General features: G+C 39.2%; 1 protein-coding gene and 1 long non-coding RNA gene across 2 annotated transcripts in view; one reads left to right on the forward strand and one right to left on the reverse strand.

Annotated features, from left to right (window-relative positions):
• LOC146472701 (uncharacterized) overlaps window positions 1–14,747 on the forward strand; it is a 296,231-nt gene that overhangs the window by 246,305 nt on the left and 35,179 nt on the right. The gene's annotated exons all lie outside the window — the stretch shown is intronic.
• LOC146472717 (uncharacterized) lies at window positions 2,534–6,358 on the reverse strand. The gene is made up of 10 exons (XM_085119203.1): window positions 6,079–6,358; window positions 5,406–5,688; window positions 5,060–5,136; window positions 4,903–4,971; window positions 4,128–4,235; window positions 3,685–3,749; window positions 3,485–3,600; window positions 3,349–3,404; window positions 2,931–2,978; window positions 2,534–2,770 (listed from the first exon to the last, which is right to left on the reverse strand). Exons 1-10 carry the CDS (start codon window positions 6,286–6,288, stop codon window positions 2,534–2,536), a joined length of 1,269 nt encoding a protein of 422 aa, XP_084975329.1. The 5' UTR covers window positions 6,289–6,358.

Genomic DNA, 14,747 nt, shown 5'->3' on the forward strand with positions numbered 1-14,747 from the left:
TCTTTGTTCCAGCCCTTCATCCCTGCCAGTTCCCGAAAATTTTTCAGGCTTCACTCTAATCGCCGCCGCCGACTGTCTCACGAGCTGCTTGGTTTCAACCTCTGATACCTATGAGGGGTCATCTCCGCCAAAATCCTCTTTCAAATTCTGTTATGGAGAACCTTCCAATTTTATTATGTTTTATCAAATTCTTTTCTCAAAACAGTAGAATAGAAATTGAGCAAACAGAACAGAATTTAGGAAATCAGAACAAAATTTAAACATCAAAAGCACAGCAGGACAGAAATTGGAGCAACAGAAGAAAAATTGACGCTGTTCTAAATTCTGTTTTGTTGAACAACGAACCGAGAGGAACCTGGGTATGAACCAGTTGCGCATTATAATTTATGAAGACTTTTCGCGCTCAAAGAAAATTTATTCTAGCCTTATCTCGTTACCACTCGAAGCCTGAATCTGAACTAGGCTGAAATGGCTTCCATGAGAGAATATGTGCAAGGTTTTGTTGTTGATATTCAAAGACTCCGCCCACGTTACACCACCAGTTTCTTTTTGATGTTGCGAAATTTCACATTTCTTTACCTCTTTCCTTTTGCGAGGAAGTTTTTTCCCAGCAGTAGGCTTCTGCTCCTTCTTGATTTGCTCTTTATCAATCTGAATAAGTCGCTCTTGGCTTACTGGGGGGAGGTTTAGGGGCTCAAATACTTCTGCATTTGTTTGCAATGCAACTATATCTTCATGTTCTCATTTCCAAAATACGCAAATTTATTGAATTGAGCGTTTCTTTAATTGAAAATATAAAGCAAGACAACAATCACCCTACAATAACATACCTTGTCTGCATTGACGTTTCCACTTTTACAATATTTGATGCAATCCAGTGATGAATTGTGGGCATGTCGTTCTGAAAGGAATCGGTACCAAGTCCGTTAAGTGAATACTTGCTGCCTCGCCGAAACGTTTCATGCTTCTTGTAGGATGTCATTTATTCTTCACTTTATATATAGGATACTGAAATAAAGTATGAAATGTTTGTCATGTATGGCAAATATCTTAGCAGTTGGGTAGTAGAAAACTAAGATGCACCCTTCGGCAGGGACAAAGAGGATAATTACCATTAAGCTGAATATTCCACAGTCGTTTCTGTGTGTCTGTAGAGGTATGTCCTGAAAGGAATCCATGTTATCTTGGTGTTAGCTAGTGTATTAATGCTCGGACATGTAAACTAATTCGTACCTCCAATGAGGAGTGGGGTGTGGAGTTAAGTGTCCCATTACGTTTTAGGAGAACGTCGAATGTGTCCGAGATTTAAGTAGATTTTCTCTGAGTACCATGGTATATTTTTCTTATATTTTTGTAAAAACGGTGTTTTACTCTAATTATTCTGCTTCCTTGGCGTTAAGCTTCTTTTGAACCGTGTGAGTGTGGATGTCTTTCGTACAGTATAGAGACAGCCAATAAAGCCTAATGAAACAAGGGGCTTTTATGAAAAAACAAATTCTCTCGTTTCGGTGGCTGGCCAAAAAAAACGTTTGTCGCCCACATCTAAAATTTCCTTTCCAAGGTTTTCGTTTAATTTTTCACACTGCTAATCAATAAACGTTTGAAGGTATTGTATATATGTGTATCTTCCCTCACCCCTTCATCGGTAGGTCTTGCTACCTTCCAATTTGTTGGATCAGCGTCCGTTCTTAGCTCATGTGCTGCCATCCAAATGTGCCTTAAAAAAACATAGCTTTGTTTTTTTTTTCATCTCAATCACTTCGAGTTAAATTGTGTTTACCGTTTTTTTCCTTGTAAAACAATCTTACTTGATAGCTGTTATATCTTCTTTGGCCTGGTTGTTCTTTTGGTTCATGGAATCGTACCAATAAATTGTACTTTCGGGAACGTGTATCACCTAAATTGGTAAAATAATGAAAGTGGTGATATTTTTTCATTAGGAATCATAATGTTGTAAATTTAACTTTGAATAATATTCTGCTGGGATCATGTTGAAGATCTCCGGCTGCAAATCAGTCTTACTTTTCAATTCAGATTGTTTGTTACTTTTTATTACCATTGTATGTTATATTTTTTATTTATGTACTTCATGTGTATAATGTACTATACAGTAATAGCCCTGAATTTTCCAATTTAGCCTAAATAGGTTCTGTTATAAATGGTACTTAAAGCAAATTTAGGCTACCAAGGTTCTTAAAATAGGTTCTTATATTTTCATGTGAATTTCATCTGAATATACTATATATATTATAAATATCATCTCATAATACAGGATAATGGCAAACACAATAGACCTACAACATGGTGCTTAAGCTTGAAAGAAAAAAAAGTTATGTCAAGTTATTTTTAAATAGATGATGATCTTAATTCAGCAGTTTCTACCTATACACTTTCACAGCAACCCCACTGATAAGAACCTAACGTAAAATTTTAGCCTAAATAGGTTCTTATGTGGAGCAGGCTTAAAATGAAAATTTTAGCCTAATAGGTTCTTAAAACCCTGGTTCTTAAACGCGGGCTATTACTGTAATACCTAGCGCAATTGTCTAATGTCCTGGAGCGTGAACTGTGATGATAATCCACTCGCTCTCATAGGGGTTAATCGGTGTGAAGGATCGAAAGTTAGTTTCCTATTTGTAGTGGGTTTAAACCTCAACCTATCAGGCGGAATTCTTACCTTCGTGAACCAGCAGCCCATGTGCCCTTGTGTGAATCCGTTGCGTCGAAACTTCGGCAGGAGATGAGAGGGATAGCACGCCAAAGTAGCTCCCTTCAAAATCAATTTGTTTCGTGTTAATTTTGTCCTCAATTTCAGTACATGTTAATGGAAAAAAACATGTGGTACGTAAAGATGACATTTATCAATTGCATGGGCAATGTGCGTCGTTGTGGAGCATTTAATAATTATCCCATTAAATTACCTTCTTTACCTCTGCAGCCATTTCTTCTGCAAAAAATGCGAGCGATGAGTTTATAACCTGAAAAAACATATAATGAGACATCTGTCAATTCTAATATCTCTTACCGCACTCAAAAGTGCTGCATAGCACTAAGATGATGTAGCACCAGATTCAATTTAGGCTGATAAAACCGGTTCGACACTTAACGTTGGAGTATGCTCTTGTGGAGCATTTTTTAACTTTCTGTTACAACCCTTGTCATTCAAATCTTCTCCTGGTAAAAGAGACTTAATATCGGAAAGGTTCAAGCCACACTGGAGCGTTCGCTCTTGCGTATCACCATCCATTGCCTCTGCGAACAACTGGTTCACGTATAGAAAAGGGGATTGGAACGATGGCATAAGAAACGCGTTTCCTAAATCTTTAAAATAATTCCACTCCTACTCACCTGATTCATCGTTTTACTTTCACACCGTTTCCAAAAAGGGAGATCTTTTTCCTCTCCTGGAAAGAAGGAAGACAAACAAGAGGATGAGAAAATACAAGGAAGTTCATTATATCCGCAGCTTGTAAACATGAGTTACCTTCACAGTGCTTGCAGATGAAAGAAGTGTCAGCCTGGCCCTCAAATCCTACGCAGGCAGTGTGGAACACTTTTTGACAACCAGGATATCTTAACTGACACTTAACTGTGTCATCTCTGCATAAAAAAGAGGCCACACCATTTAATGTCACTGATTCTTGTAGTAACAACCAGAAAAAACAGAAATGATATATCAACTACCTCTTTGTTACAGGTAAACCACAGATGCAAAAGCTATGCGGTAAACCTTTCAGTTCATCTTTATCCTTTGGAGAAAAAGAAAATACAATTTTTGGAATATATTAAAATAATGCTATTTGTTATACATGCTGCTTGTATGTTTTTATATTAATAGTCATTACTGGATTTCCTACACTTTTCCCATTACGAAAACGACCATTGTTGCATTTTCTCTTCCCCTTATTTTCCTCCTTTATTTTTCCTCTGATCGCCTATTATCTAAATAGGTTTTAATTTTTTCAAATGTTCATTATTGCTGGTTACAATTCATTCTACCTTGAACATTGCTACTAAACGCTTGAACAGTTTAAAATTTTGTTCAAATCATCCGTAACCTCAGTACATAAATCTACTATCTGGAAGGGGGGGATTGTTATATATATATTACATATATATTCCCTGACCATCGGACAGGTATGAGTTTCCTGATTATGATTTGTATTATGGCCATTTTTGCCATTCTTTCTTGAGTTGCTTTGCTCAAGTACATATTCACTTGGACTGTAAACTCCCTGGAAAAAATAATAGTATGATATTATCAACCGTGCAAACAGAACCTCGCTAATAAGCCAAGTATTGCAAGAGAGGCGAAGCAGAGCCACACCTACAACCACCTGCTAAAGTTGGAAGTAAGAACCTCCATCTCAAGTCCCAAGGCAAGATTAGAGGTTTCTGGTCACGAAGAGTTACAGCTTGCTATGATGTCCGATTGACGCTAGTTAACTGCAAGTGTAACCAGAACAAACCTACGTCAACGATCAGGGAACAAGAGAGTGAGAGGAGGGGATAATTCAGTAAGAACTGGGTGTAGAAATCGGAATTCTACACCTCTGTTCTTGAAACAAATGGTAGAATGGGCTGAGAAACTATCAGGAAGGACGGGAACCACACACCATATTGATCATGTAATTAAAAGCAAGCTTGACCATCAATGAACGCAGCAACTTGTCTGGGAAACGTTTTCAACTATGACCAAAATAAGGATATTTTAGGATTTGTGTTTCTTGAAAATAGGTTAACTGAATTTTCACATTAACGGTTTTCTTTATAATCTAAATAAAAAAAATTTAAGTACAGGCTGATGAAAGAAGTAGTTTTCTCCGCCAAATCTTGACTTAAAAGGGTGACGGTATGATGCAGCCTGCTGTCTAGATGGAGTGAAGTTTGGAGGGTACATACCCGAGTACGGGATCTCCTCCATAAATCAAATTCTCTTTCTTTGAAGTCGTCAGACTCTTCGTTGTCAATCTGTTGTAGACAAGGAGGAATCAAACAAATTATCTAGACTTCTGCAATTTATCATATCGCCTCGCTTAGTTTTCAAAAATTGCCTTACGTTTTCTGTGTCTCCCTGTTGTGACAAATTTTCCTCTCCTTCGTTGTTACCCTTTTCGTGATTGCTTGTTGTTGGGCCTTTAAAAAAATAACCAGTTTACTGTAGATCATCCATTAACAGAATTAATTTCCTAGGGGTAGGGGGTGGGGTTGGGATGTACTGGAATAGACAAACTAAACAGTATGTCGTAACAATGTAAGTTTCTTGTCCAGGAAATCAAAGAAGCTTTGAAATGATTGTTGTACACACGCTGACTATATGAAGTGTATGTACTCGTTATAATGCAGAAATTTAACTCTACAGATAAAGGGAAAAGTTATTTTTCCTTCGATATTACCCAACTTACCGTCAATTGCAGTCAGTTGTCTACTCGGCTCCAAACTCACATAGTGTTTGTCTGCAATATAACCAAGAAGGAGAGGCTCCAGACGAGCATTGCCCGATTCAACAACTATATGTTCACCTCCTCGCTCTCCGCAGCTCGAAATGATCCAGATATTTCTCCGCAAGGCATTCGCCAATGCTAATATTTCCAGCTGACCTCCCCATGTTTGGCTTCTGATAATTTTTTTGAGGTAATTTGGAAAATCGTTGTCGTCAACAAAATTCGATATTTCTTCTGGAGATATCTGCAGTGAAAAAGAAAGACAGTTAAAAATGCAGACTCTCAAGGTGATAACACTCTTCCGCATTACTAGCGACCAAAGGGCTTTCAATATCAAGCAACCTCTCTGTGAAATGAGTTGCAGCCTTCGCTCAAACCTAGCCCTTCCGTGACGTGTTCAATCGCTTACTTAGGCAAAAACTTCTTAATGACTGTTTTAGTCAATCCACTAGCTTTATCTTATTTTATCATTGTCTTGCAATTGTACTTAGTTACGTAATGTTAAATTGACTCTGTAAAGCCCCGTGGGGACGAGCCAATAAAGTATGTATGTATGTATGCCACCTAACACTACTAACCACAGTAAGCTAGAGAACCAGGAATTGCACTACAACAATGGACAGTTTTCACTTACCCCAATGTTTGTTGGTTTCTTTAAAATTTCTACTGCCAACGACCCTAGCTCCACGTGAGTTTTTGGTGTTTCGTTATTGCGGCTTAACTGGTCGCTGATTGCATGAAACAGGCAATTCCCATCTCCTGGTATGTTTACTGATCGCATTTGGAGTCCAGAGTCAGTGATATTTTGTAGAAGCATTTCCTCCTGATGTAATACATGTCGCATCTCCCCAATTGAAACTCTTAGAGCACCAGCAATATCATATTCAGAGAATTAATAAGTCACATTTGTCTGCGAGCCTGTTTTATTTACCCATTATGCACCAGCCATTTCCAGAGGTTTTCAAAATTCAGCAAAATTGGCAAAGTGGTTATTTCCTACCCCATGTGCAGTAAAAATACATAACTTACAGGGCAAAAAAAACAACACCCCTTTAGTCTAAGATAGTTAAGATTACTAATTATGGAATAAAATACACTAGTAGCCAATTCAAAATTTTCCAAAAAACAAACTTGAAGGTAAAAATTCCCGAAATTTCGATGAAATTTAATCCGCTGGTCACATGGATGAAATCTGATCCGTCTTGAGAGCATGTGTTTGTTTACGCGAGATTACAAAGTTGTCACGTTTTCTCAATGAAAATAGAAAGAAAAACACACACAAAGCTTTCCTAAATGAAAAATTTATTCAGAAAAGTCTTTGTTTACATTTCTCCATGGATTTTTTTTTGGTTTCTTCATTGGCGTTCTTTAAGTCATTGACCTGAGTATTCAGCTTGGTAACGCCCGCTTCCAACTCCTGTATTTTATCAACCGTTTTCGAATGGTCATCCTCAAGACGGTTGACTCTACTGTCTGACTTGTTCTCCAAGTTGGAAACACAGGAATTAATCTGTTCAAGTTTTTCGTCAATATTTGAGAGCTTTGTGAGAATAAGATCAACTTTCGGCCCAAGGTCTTGTGCCATTCCAGGAACATTCACTACTTCGTCGGACAAGCAACCAAGTGAGGAACTTGAGCTTACACTCGATACAGTGTCTCTGGCTTTCATTTCAGCTGGGGAGCGTATTTCGTGTTCTGAAATACTGGAGGAACTTGATTTTCTTCCTCTACCTTTTCTTTTACCGGACATGAACTAATTTTAAAACGAAACGAAACAAAAAGTGTGGAGAGCGATCGAAACACGTCTAGTCGCTGCGCATGCCTCGGCCCACTCCTCTCTAAAAGTATACGGTAAATGTACTATAATTTATGTGGATTGGTGAACATTCGCCGTTTTAGCATTGAAAATCAAGGTAGTGCCACTGCAAGGCGCCCTTCTTCTTGTTGCAGGACACCGACTTGTGATGTGGACCAGACGGCCACAATTATGTGAAAGAAAATAATTGATATTAGTTTTAATTTTAGTTAATATCAGTATCTGGGTTGATATACTTGCTTTCTCTATTATGTTGCCTCAATCTTCAAGAAGACTGACGTGGACCAGCTTCTCCTCCCCTCGAGCTCATTAACGCCTCATCACCAGCCTCCCATCTGTGAAGCTCGCTTCGGACCCTGTTCAACTCTCTTAAAATTTCTGCTTGCGTCCTCGGTTCTTCTTCTCTTTGTGTCTCTTCCAGCGCAGAATTAGGCTCTTCCTCCATTGGGACGTCTTGATTGAGGAGCCTTCTCTCCTCCTCTGGAGGAGGCTCTGCCAAAGGAACATTTATGGCATTCGCCACACTATCCTGCAAGTTTTCTGAAGCCATCTAACATTGAAACAGTATTCAACACAACTTTTTGTGCATAGATAATATCGCAAAAAGTGAGAGGATGGGGAAGCCAATTTAAGGAATAAACACTTGGAAAATATACGAGTTCATATCTCTTTCTTGTCTACATGTGGATATTAATTACCACTTATACACGTAATACTTGGAAAAAAAGATAACGGGTATGGTCTCAGACTGAAAAATACGTCCTTTCCATGATGATATGAATTGAAGGAGCTTTGTGTTGGGTATTAAGATGTGAATAGCATATACTTACAAAATTTGGGACGTAAAATTGAAGCATTTAAAAGGAAGCTTTAACGCTAACGCTTCTAAGTAATAACGGAGCGCGCGTGCATCCTAATCTAATTCTTATTGGTGTTATGGTACATTTCTCAACATACGCACAGCCGTGCGTCTATCCGATGACGTATGCAAGTCAGATAGAGAAGCGTGCCCGCACTATGTCCGTTATAAAAAAGCACTTTACAGTTTTCGAACGGTCATCCTCAAGACTTTTCACTCTAATGCCCAGCTTGTCTAACTTGTTCTCCAAGTTGGAAACACAGGAATTAATCTGTTCAAGTTTTTTGTCAATATTTGAAAGCCTTGTGAGAATAAGATCCACTTTCGGCCCAAGGTCTTGTGCCATTCCAGGAACATTCACTACTTCGTCGGACAAGCAACCAAGCTAGGAACTTGAGCTTACACTCGTTACGGTGTCTCTGGCTTTCTTTTCAGCTGGGGAGCGTATTTCGTGTTCTGAAATACTGGAGGAACTTGATTTTCTTTCTCTACCTTTTCTTTTACCGGACATGAACTAATTTTAAAACGAAACGAAAAGTGTGGAGAGCGATCGAAACACGTCTAGTCGCTGCGCATGCCTCGGCCCACTCCTCTCTAAAAGTATACGGTAAATGTACTATAATTTATGTGAATTGGTGAACATTCGCCGTTTTAGCATTGAAAATCAAGGTAGTGCCACTGTGAGGCGCCCTTCTTCTTGTTGCAGGACACCGACTTCTGATGTGGCCCAGACGGCCACAATTATAACATCTCCCTGTGAAAGAAAATAATTGATATTAGTTTTAATTTTAGTCAATATCAGTAACTGGATTGGTATGCTTACTTTCTCTATTATGTTGCCTTGATCTTCGAGAAGACTGACGTGGACCAGCTTCTCCTCCCCTCGAGCTCATTAACGCCTCATCACGAGCCTCCCTCCTTTGAAGCTCGCTTCTGACCCTGATCAACTCTCTTAAAATTTCTGCTCGCCCTTGGTTCTCCTTCTCTTTGTTGCTCTTCCAGCGAGAAATTTGGCTCTTCCTCCATTTCGACGTCTTGATTGAGGAGCCTTCTCTCCTTCTCTGGATTAGGCTCTGGCAAAGGAACATTTATGGCATTCGCCGCACTATCCTGCGAGTTTTCTGAAGCCATCTAACATTGAAACAGTATTCAACACAACTTTCTGTGCGTGGATAATATCGCAAAAAGCGTGGTGATTGGGAAGCCAATGTAAGGAATAAACACTTGGAAAATATACGAGTTCAAATCTCTTTCTTGCCTACATGTCTATGTGTGGATATTAATTACCACTTATACACATAATACTTGGAAAAAAAGATAACTGGTATGGTCTCGGACTGAAAAATATTTGTGGCAAACAAACAAGGGCATTACGCATGCAAATTGCGAACGAAATTAATCGAAGCGTGACAACACTGACAATACTTCATTTGCCATTTTCGATTAATTTGTTTGAAAAATTTCGAGTTCTGCACGGATACTTTGATAGCAGATTTACTGAGCGATAAATAATAAGTTATGCGTGACAAAATTGGAAGTTTAACTTTAAAGTCCTTCATATTGACGTATGCGCGCTTTGATCTTGAGTGACAGTAGCTCAAGCCGTGAGCCACACCTTCTCATAATAGTTCCGGAGATGTGCGAGCCATCGTTAAAGCGTGCAATAACAATAGCACATGCTGTCTCCACAGAATTGAGGCCCGCAAAGCTTTCCTTAAGACACAAGTTCCACACAGTGGAGTTCAAAGACTCATCTTGATTTTGGGTAGCACCTTCCAGACAATGGTCTAATGGTTCATCAGCTGACATAGCCTCAAATGTTGGCTTCACAACCTCAACAACAGCTGGTGTTAATGAAGACTTATGCTTGTTGTCATGAGTGCCTTTTGCTCTGTCTCACTGCCAGCCACACCAGGAAGTTTCTCCTTCAGGCCAAAATTCATGCTAAGGGTTATCATCAGATGGAGCAGAATGTTACAAAATGGCCCAGATTTCTCTTTTCATCCCTTCTTTGTTGTTGTTGCTCCTTATGGCTTTTCCATGATATTTTTGGAACAATTCAATTCGTTGGTCAGTCTGCCCTTGATAGACATTCCATCAGCTAGCTTTCTTCCTTTGTATGTGTTCTTAAGGTCCCTGAGCCGTGGTCCCATTCATATCTGCATGTCCAACGCAGTCCTCCTTCACAATAGAAACATCACCATAAGGTTTGACTTTCACAACACTGCTATAGTTTTTACAATATCTATCTGAGATTATAGTCGCATAGATGAGTAGCACAGTCATGTAGCCATTTGCTGTAACATGGTCCAAAAACATTATTTTTTCTACGTTCCATTTTCAATCACTTTTTGACTTTAATTTTGATCTAAATCAATAACTATAAATATTTCAATTATTTTGCATTATTCTCGTTAATTTCGTGATTACCCACAATCCCTTGTGGGCGTGGCACATTTCTGTTTTTCTTGCGTAATGAAACAAACACAAGGTAGGAAATGTTAAACCATTCGAGTTTAACAGCACTGTTTGTCACTGTGTTCAGTATTGGTGTGTTTTGTATGCAAACTCGGTGTCTACGTCTCCGGGTGTGTGGAATCACATTTTTCCTGTGGTACTGATGTTCCCCCCCCCCCCCCCTGTGATGAGTCTAGTGGTGGATGTTGTTGTGGTGCAGAGCGTTAGTCCAAAAGATTTTGTCGTCTGTGAATGTGTCTGTTGTGTTATGTGTTGTGCTCCTCAAGGTTGGCGCGTTGGATTGCAGAGAGAATGGATGCTGCTGAAAGGTTGCTGATTGATCCATCTCAGGAGTCCGAAAAGTACTCATCTGTGTCTTCCTGTGTAGTTTCTGTAAGAGATAGCAATTAGCAAATAACCGAAGGTTTATGGAATATTCTTAAACCTTAGTTATTTTTTTCAATAATGTACATTGTTACCTCTTACCTTCTTGTTGTCTCCAGTATTGGTGTCCACGTATAGCCATGCCTTGGGATTTATTCGGCCATGATTTGCATATTCAATTAATTGTGGCATTTCCGCACACATGTACAACAGGCATCTGTCTCCAAAGGCTTTTCTCTGTTCATTTGCTCTGATTGTGATCCACGGGATTACGTTGCACGTGATTCCAAGTACTGCTCTTGAGATGTTTACATTCTTTCTATATTTGGCTGCGACAGATGTTTCCGCACCTTCCGTAATTAATTTTATGGCCTCCTGGTGTTTTTCGGCTTCCTCCCATATGCAGACTTCAGCATCCTCTAGTTTTTCAAACATGAAATTGTTTGCAGTTCCTTGGTAGATATATGCAACATCTGCAAATACTCCGAATGCAGATTTTAGGATGATGAATTTTCCTGTTGGATGCTCCAAGGAACACAATTGTGGTTTTCTTTGTTAGCTTCTTAGAAAGGATGGCCTCTAGGGCTGCGGTAACTTTCATGCCTGATCCATCAGTTGCTGTTTCTATTAGGAAGTCATTGTGGCGATGCCTTTTTTTGATGAGTTCAATGGAATCTGCGATCGTCATTGTTTGTTTTCTTCGTTTGTGGTCTTCTAAGCATTGTTTCCATCTGTCAGTGCTTCTTTCAATTTTGTTTCCTGCTAGTGCTCTTTCTACCAATTGTCCAAAATCTTCTCTTCGGAACAATTGAATAGTGATGTGTACTTTCCTTTTTCCTTTTTGTCAGGGTCTGGTAGTTTGTTTGCCCATGTTACTAGTTGGTGTTCGTTAATTGCTTTGCTTTCATTGAGGTATTTCTTTATCTCAAGGAATGTTTTGTCTAGCGGTGTTAGTTTGCTCTGTTTAGGGGGTTGTGGTGGCTCCGCGGTGTCTGGGGCGGCTCTTTTGTTGATCGTTTCATCAATGCCTTTGAGCCATTTTGTGACATTACATGTGAAGTAGCCGCTCTCAGCGAGGTCAATGAACTCTGGGCTACATGTGGATAGCAGGCGTGGGAACATTTTAAGGTAATTAATAACACAGGGCTTCCGATAGGGTGCAAAGAAAATTGGAAATTATGCGGCAAGAAAGGTCTATTATGCGGGAAATTATGCGATTTCATTTTCGCTAATTAACCTTGTTTTATTAGAGATAAGAGGAGCACAATCCATTTTTTGCTGTTCAAGAAGCAATTAGAGCACGGAGAAATGAAGAAACAGCTGAAATAAATCATTTGTTGCCTCATTTCAAATTATTGAAAATCAGATATTGCTAATTTGGTCAAGTCAGCATTTGTTGCTTCCCACCCGCATTTTTTTCCAGGTTATGCTTGTGACTCAGCTTCAAGGTGCTTGTCAACCACAAACTTTCGAAGATGATCAACCGCTATGTTACACTAAGAGCAAAACATCTAGGAAGATGGAAGGTGTTGAGGCCTCAAATGTAATAAATGTCCCTAAATGTAATAAAGGTCCTAAGTGTAACAACTTTCGGCCCTAAATGTAATAAAGGTCCTAAGTGTAATAACTTTCGGCCCTAAATGTAATAAAGGTCTAGAATGTAATATATGTACTGCTCCACATGAAATCACAGTGATAAATATATTTAAATGTTTGGCTTTTTGCATTTATTATACAAAAGCAAAAAGGCCAAAATGTACCTAGGGGATCTCGATTACATTTTACCTTGAATACTCAGAACCCACTGAAATCAAAGCCTTACATCAAGTGTCACACTTATGCCATTTTATTCTGCACGTCCTATCCTACAGGGGCCAACAGCAATACTAGTTAGGCAGTAACAACAGAAATAGTAAATTTTAACTAAGGCCTTTTAATTGAGATGTTTCAGCACACAACGAATGGATGCGAAAACTACAAAAAAAGACTAACCTTGGATTAACGAGTAGTAATATTAACTATAAGGAAACAACTAATCTTACCAAACAAGTCTCTCTAATTTCTTAACACAACAAATTAAACTTTTTTTAAACTGACTCTTAGAAAACTGTTTTTATTTCCCCTCTTTTCCTTTCCATCATACATTAGTAACAAACATCCAAGTTCCAACTCCTGTAAATAGTAGCTCCACCCACGCATTGATCCATTTTGGACTGGCTATTATCTCTTTAAGAGCCAATACAAGTCCGCTGTATGGGCCAAATTCTTTGCACAATTTCCGCATGCTATAGTAGCCATTACGGGCAGTTTTTGTGATGGCTGTAACTTACTCTTGGGAGCCGACTGATATAACGACGAGTAAGTGCCTTAAATCGATCACCAAGCTGACAAAGGGAACTAAAAGTAGTGATAACACTTATTTCAGTTCCAGTTAATGCAAAGTCTATAATTTTATTCAGTACTTCATTTGGAAGTTGACTGGGCACTTTATCGCAACCATGATCGTCGTCGTCGTCGTCGCCGCCCTCTTCATCTCCTTCTTCTTCTTTGCGACTCGCATTTTCAACTTGATTGGCAGCGCTGTCAGCAGCAATGTTATCATCTTTTTCATTTTTACTTGTTTCTTCTACTTGATTGACAGCGCTATCACCGAGCATACAATTATCATTGTCATCATAATCATCATCATCATCATATTCTTCTTCGAGACTTCTCTCCTTTTCTTGATTTAAAGTGCTGTTCGCAGGCACGTTATCATTATCATATTCCACGCCAAGTACTTTACTGATAGCATTGTTTTCATCATTGGCATCACATTTGTTGTGACTTCTCTCTTGTACTTGATTGACAGCGCTTTCAGCAGGAATCTCATGATTATTTTCAACGTGACTCGGACCGTTAAGCGCGATGTAGTGTTCTCCATGATTTTCGGCTAAATGCCCGAGGTACAATGTTGTTATTGGAATGGTTGAAGTTGGATGAAACACATGGCTGGCACCAGCACCAAGGGATGATACAATTTGAATGTTTACATTATATAGGTTAGCTGCAGCAAACAATGTCAGCTGATCACCATACGTGTGATCTTGTGCCATGTGGGCAACGTAAGCTGGCCATGAGTCAAAGTGTGGAACCCATTCATACAAGGGAAAACCGTCTTCATCTAGTGGATGTGCTTGTAGATATCTTACAATTTCCTCACGCAGTGTCTTTGGCGACCTCGAGATTCCTAGTGAACTAAGTTGATACGTCAAAGCCGTAAACTGACAGTTGCCGTTCCCTGGAGGATTGTAAACTAGTTCATATCCCTGATCTTCTATTACTTTAAGGTAGTCATTGCTTCCCATTGGAACAAAGAATTTTTCCCTGTGCATTTTTCTTTTCTGTTTGTCGATTTTTGCCGCTTTTTGCTTTAGTTTTTCATCTCTTAAAGTAAGGCTTGTGATATCAACAACACTAAACCATCGTCGTTCACGTCTTCCAGATGATGGCGAAATAAACGATACTTTATATGAGTGCCGCCTTAGATTTCTTTTTTCTACCAGAGCTTCTACTACTTGATGTTTTCTTGAAGTCTTATTTCTGCCCTTTTTAGCCAGTCGGACGTGAACTTTCTCGCCTATTCTGTGTCTTGACGGTGGATTGGATCTTAAGTGGGTCTTAACCATTCTTCAATGGCAACGTTCAGTCGCATCATGAGCAACGTTTCTGACATCTTTTGCATATCTTAAACGACGTTTCCTATCTGCGTCGGTTGGATTGCATTTGGCGACATTTGCCACCACTT

Source organism: Pavona decussata, unplaced genomic scaffold, assembly GCF_977016875.1.
Source record: "Pavona decussata unplaced genomic scaffold, jaPavDecu1.1 SCAFFOLD_98, whole genome shotgun sequence".
In the NCBI taxonomy this organism is placed as follows: Eukaryota; Metazoa; Cnidaria; class Anthozoa; order Scleractinia; family Agariciidae; genus Pavona; species Pavona decussata.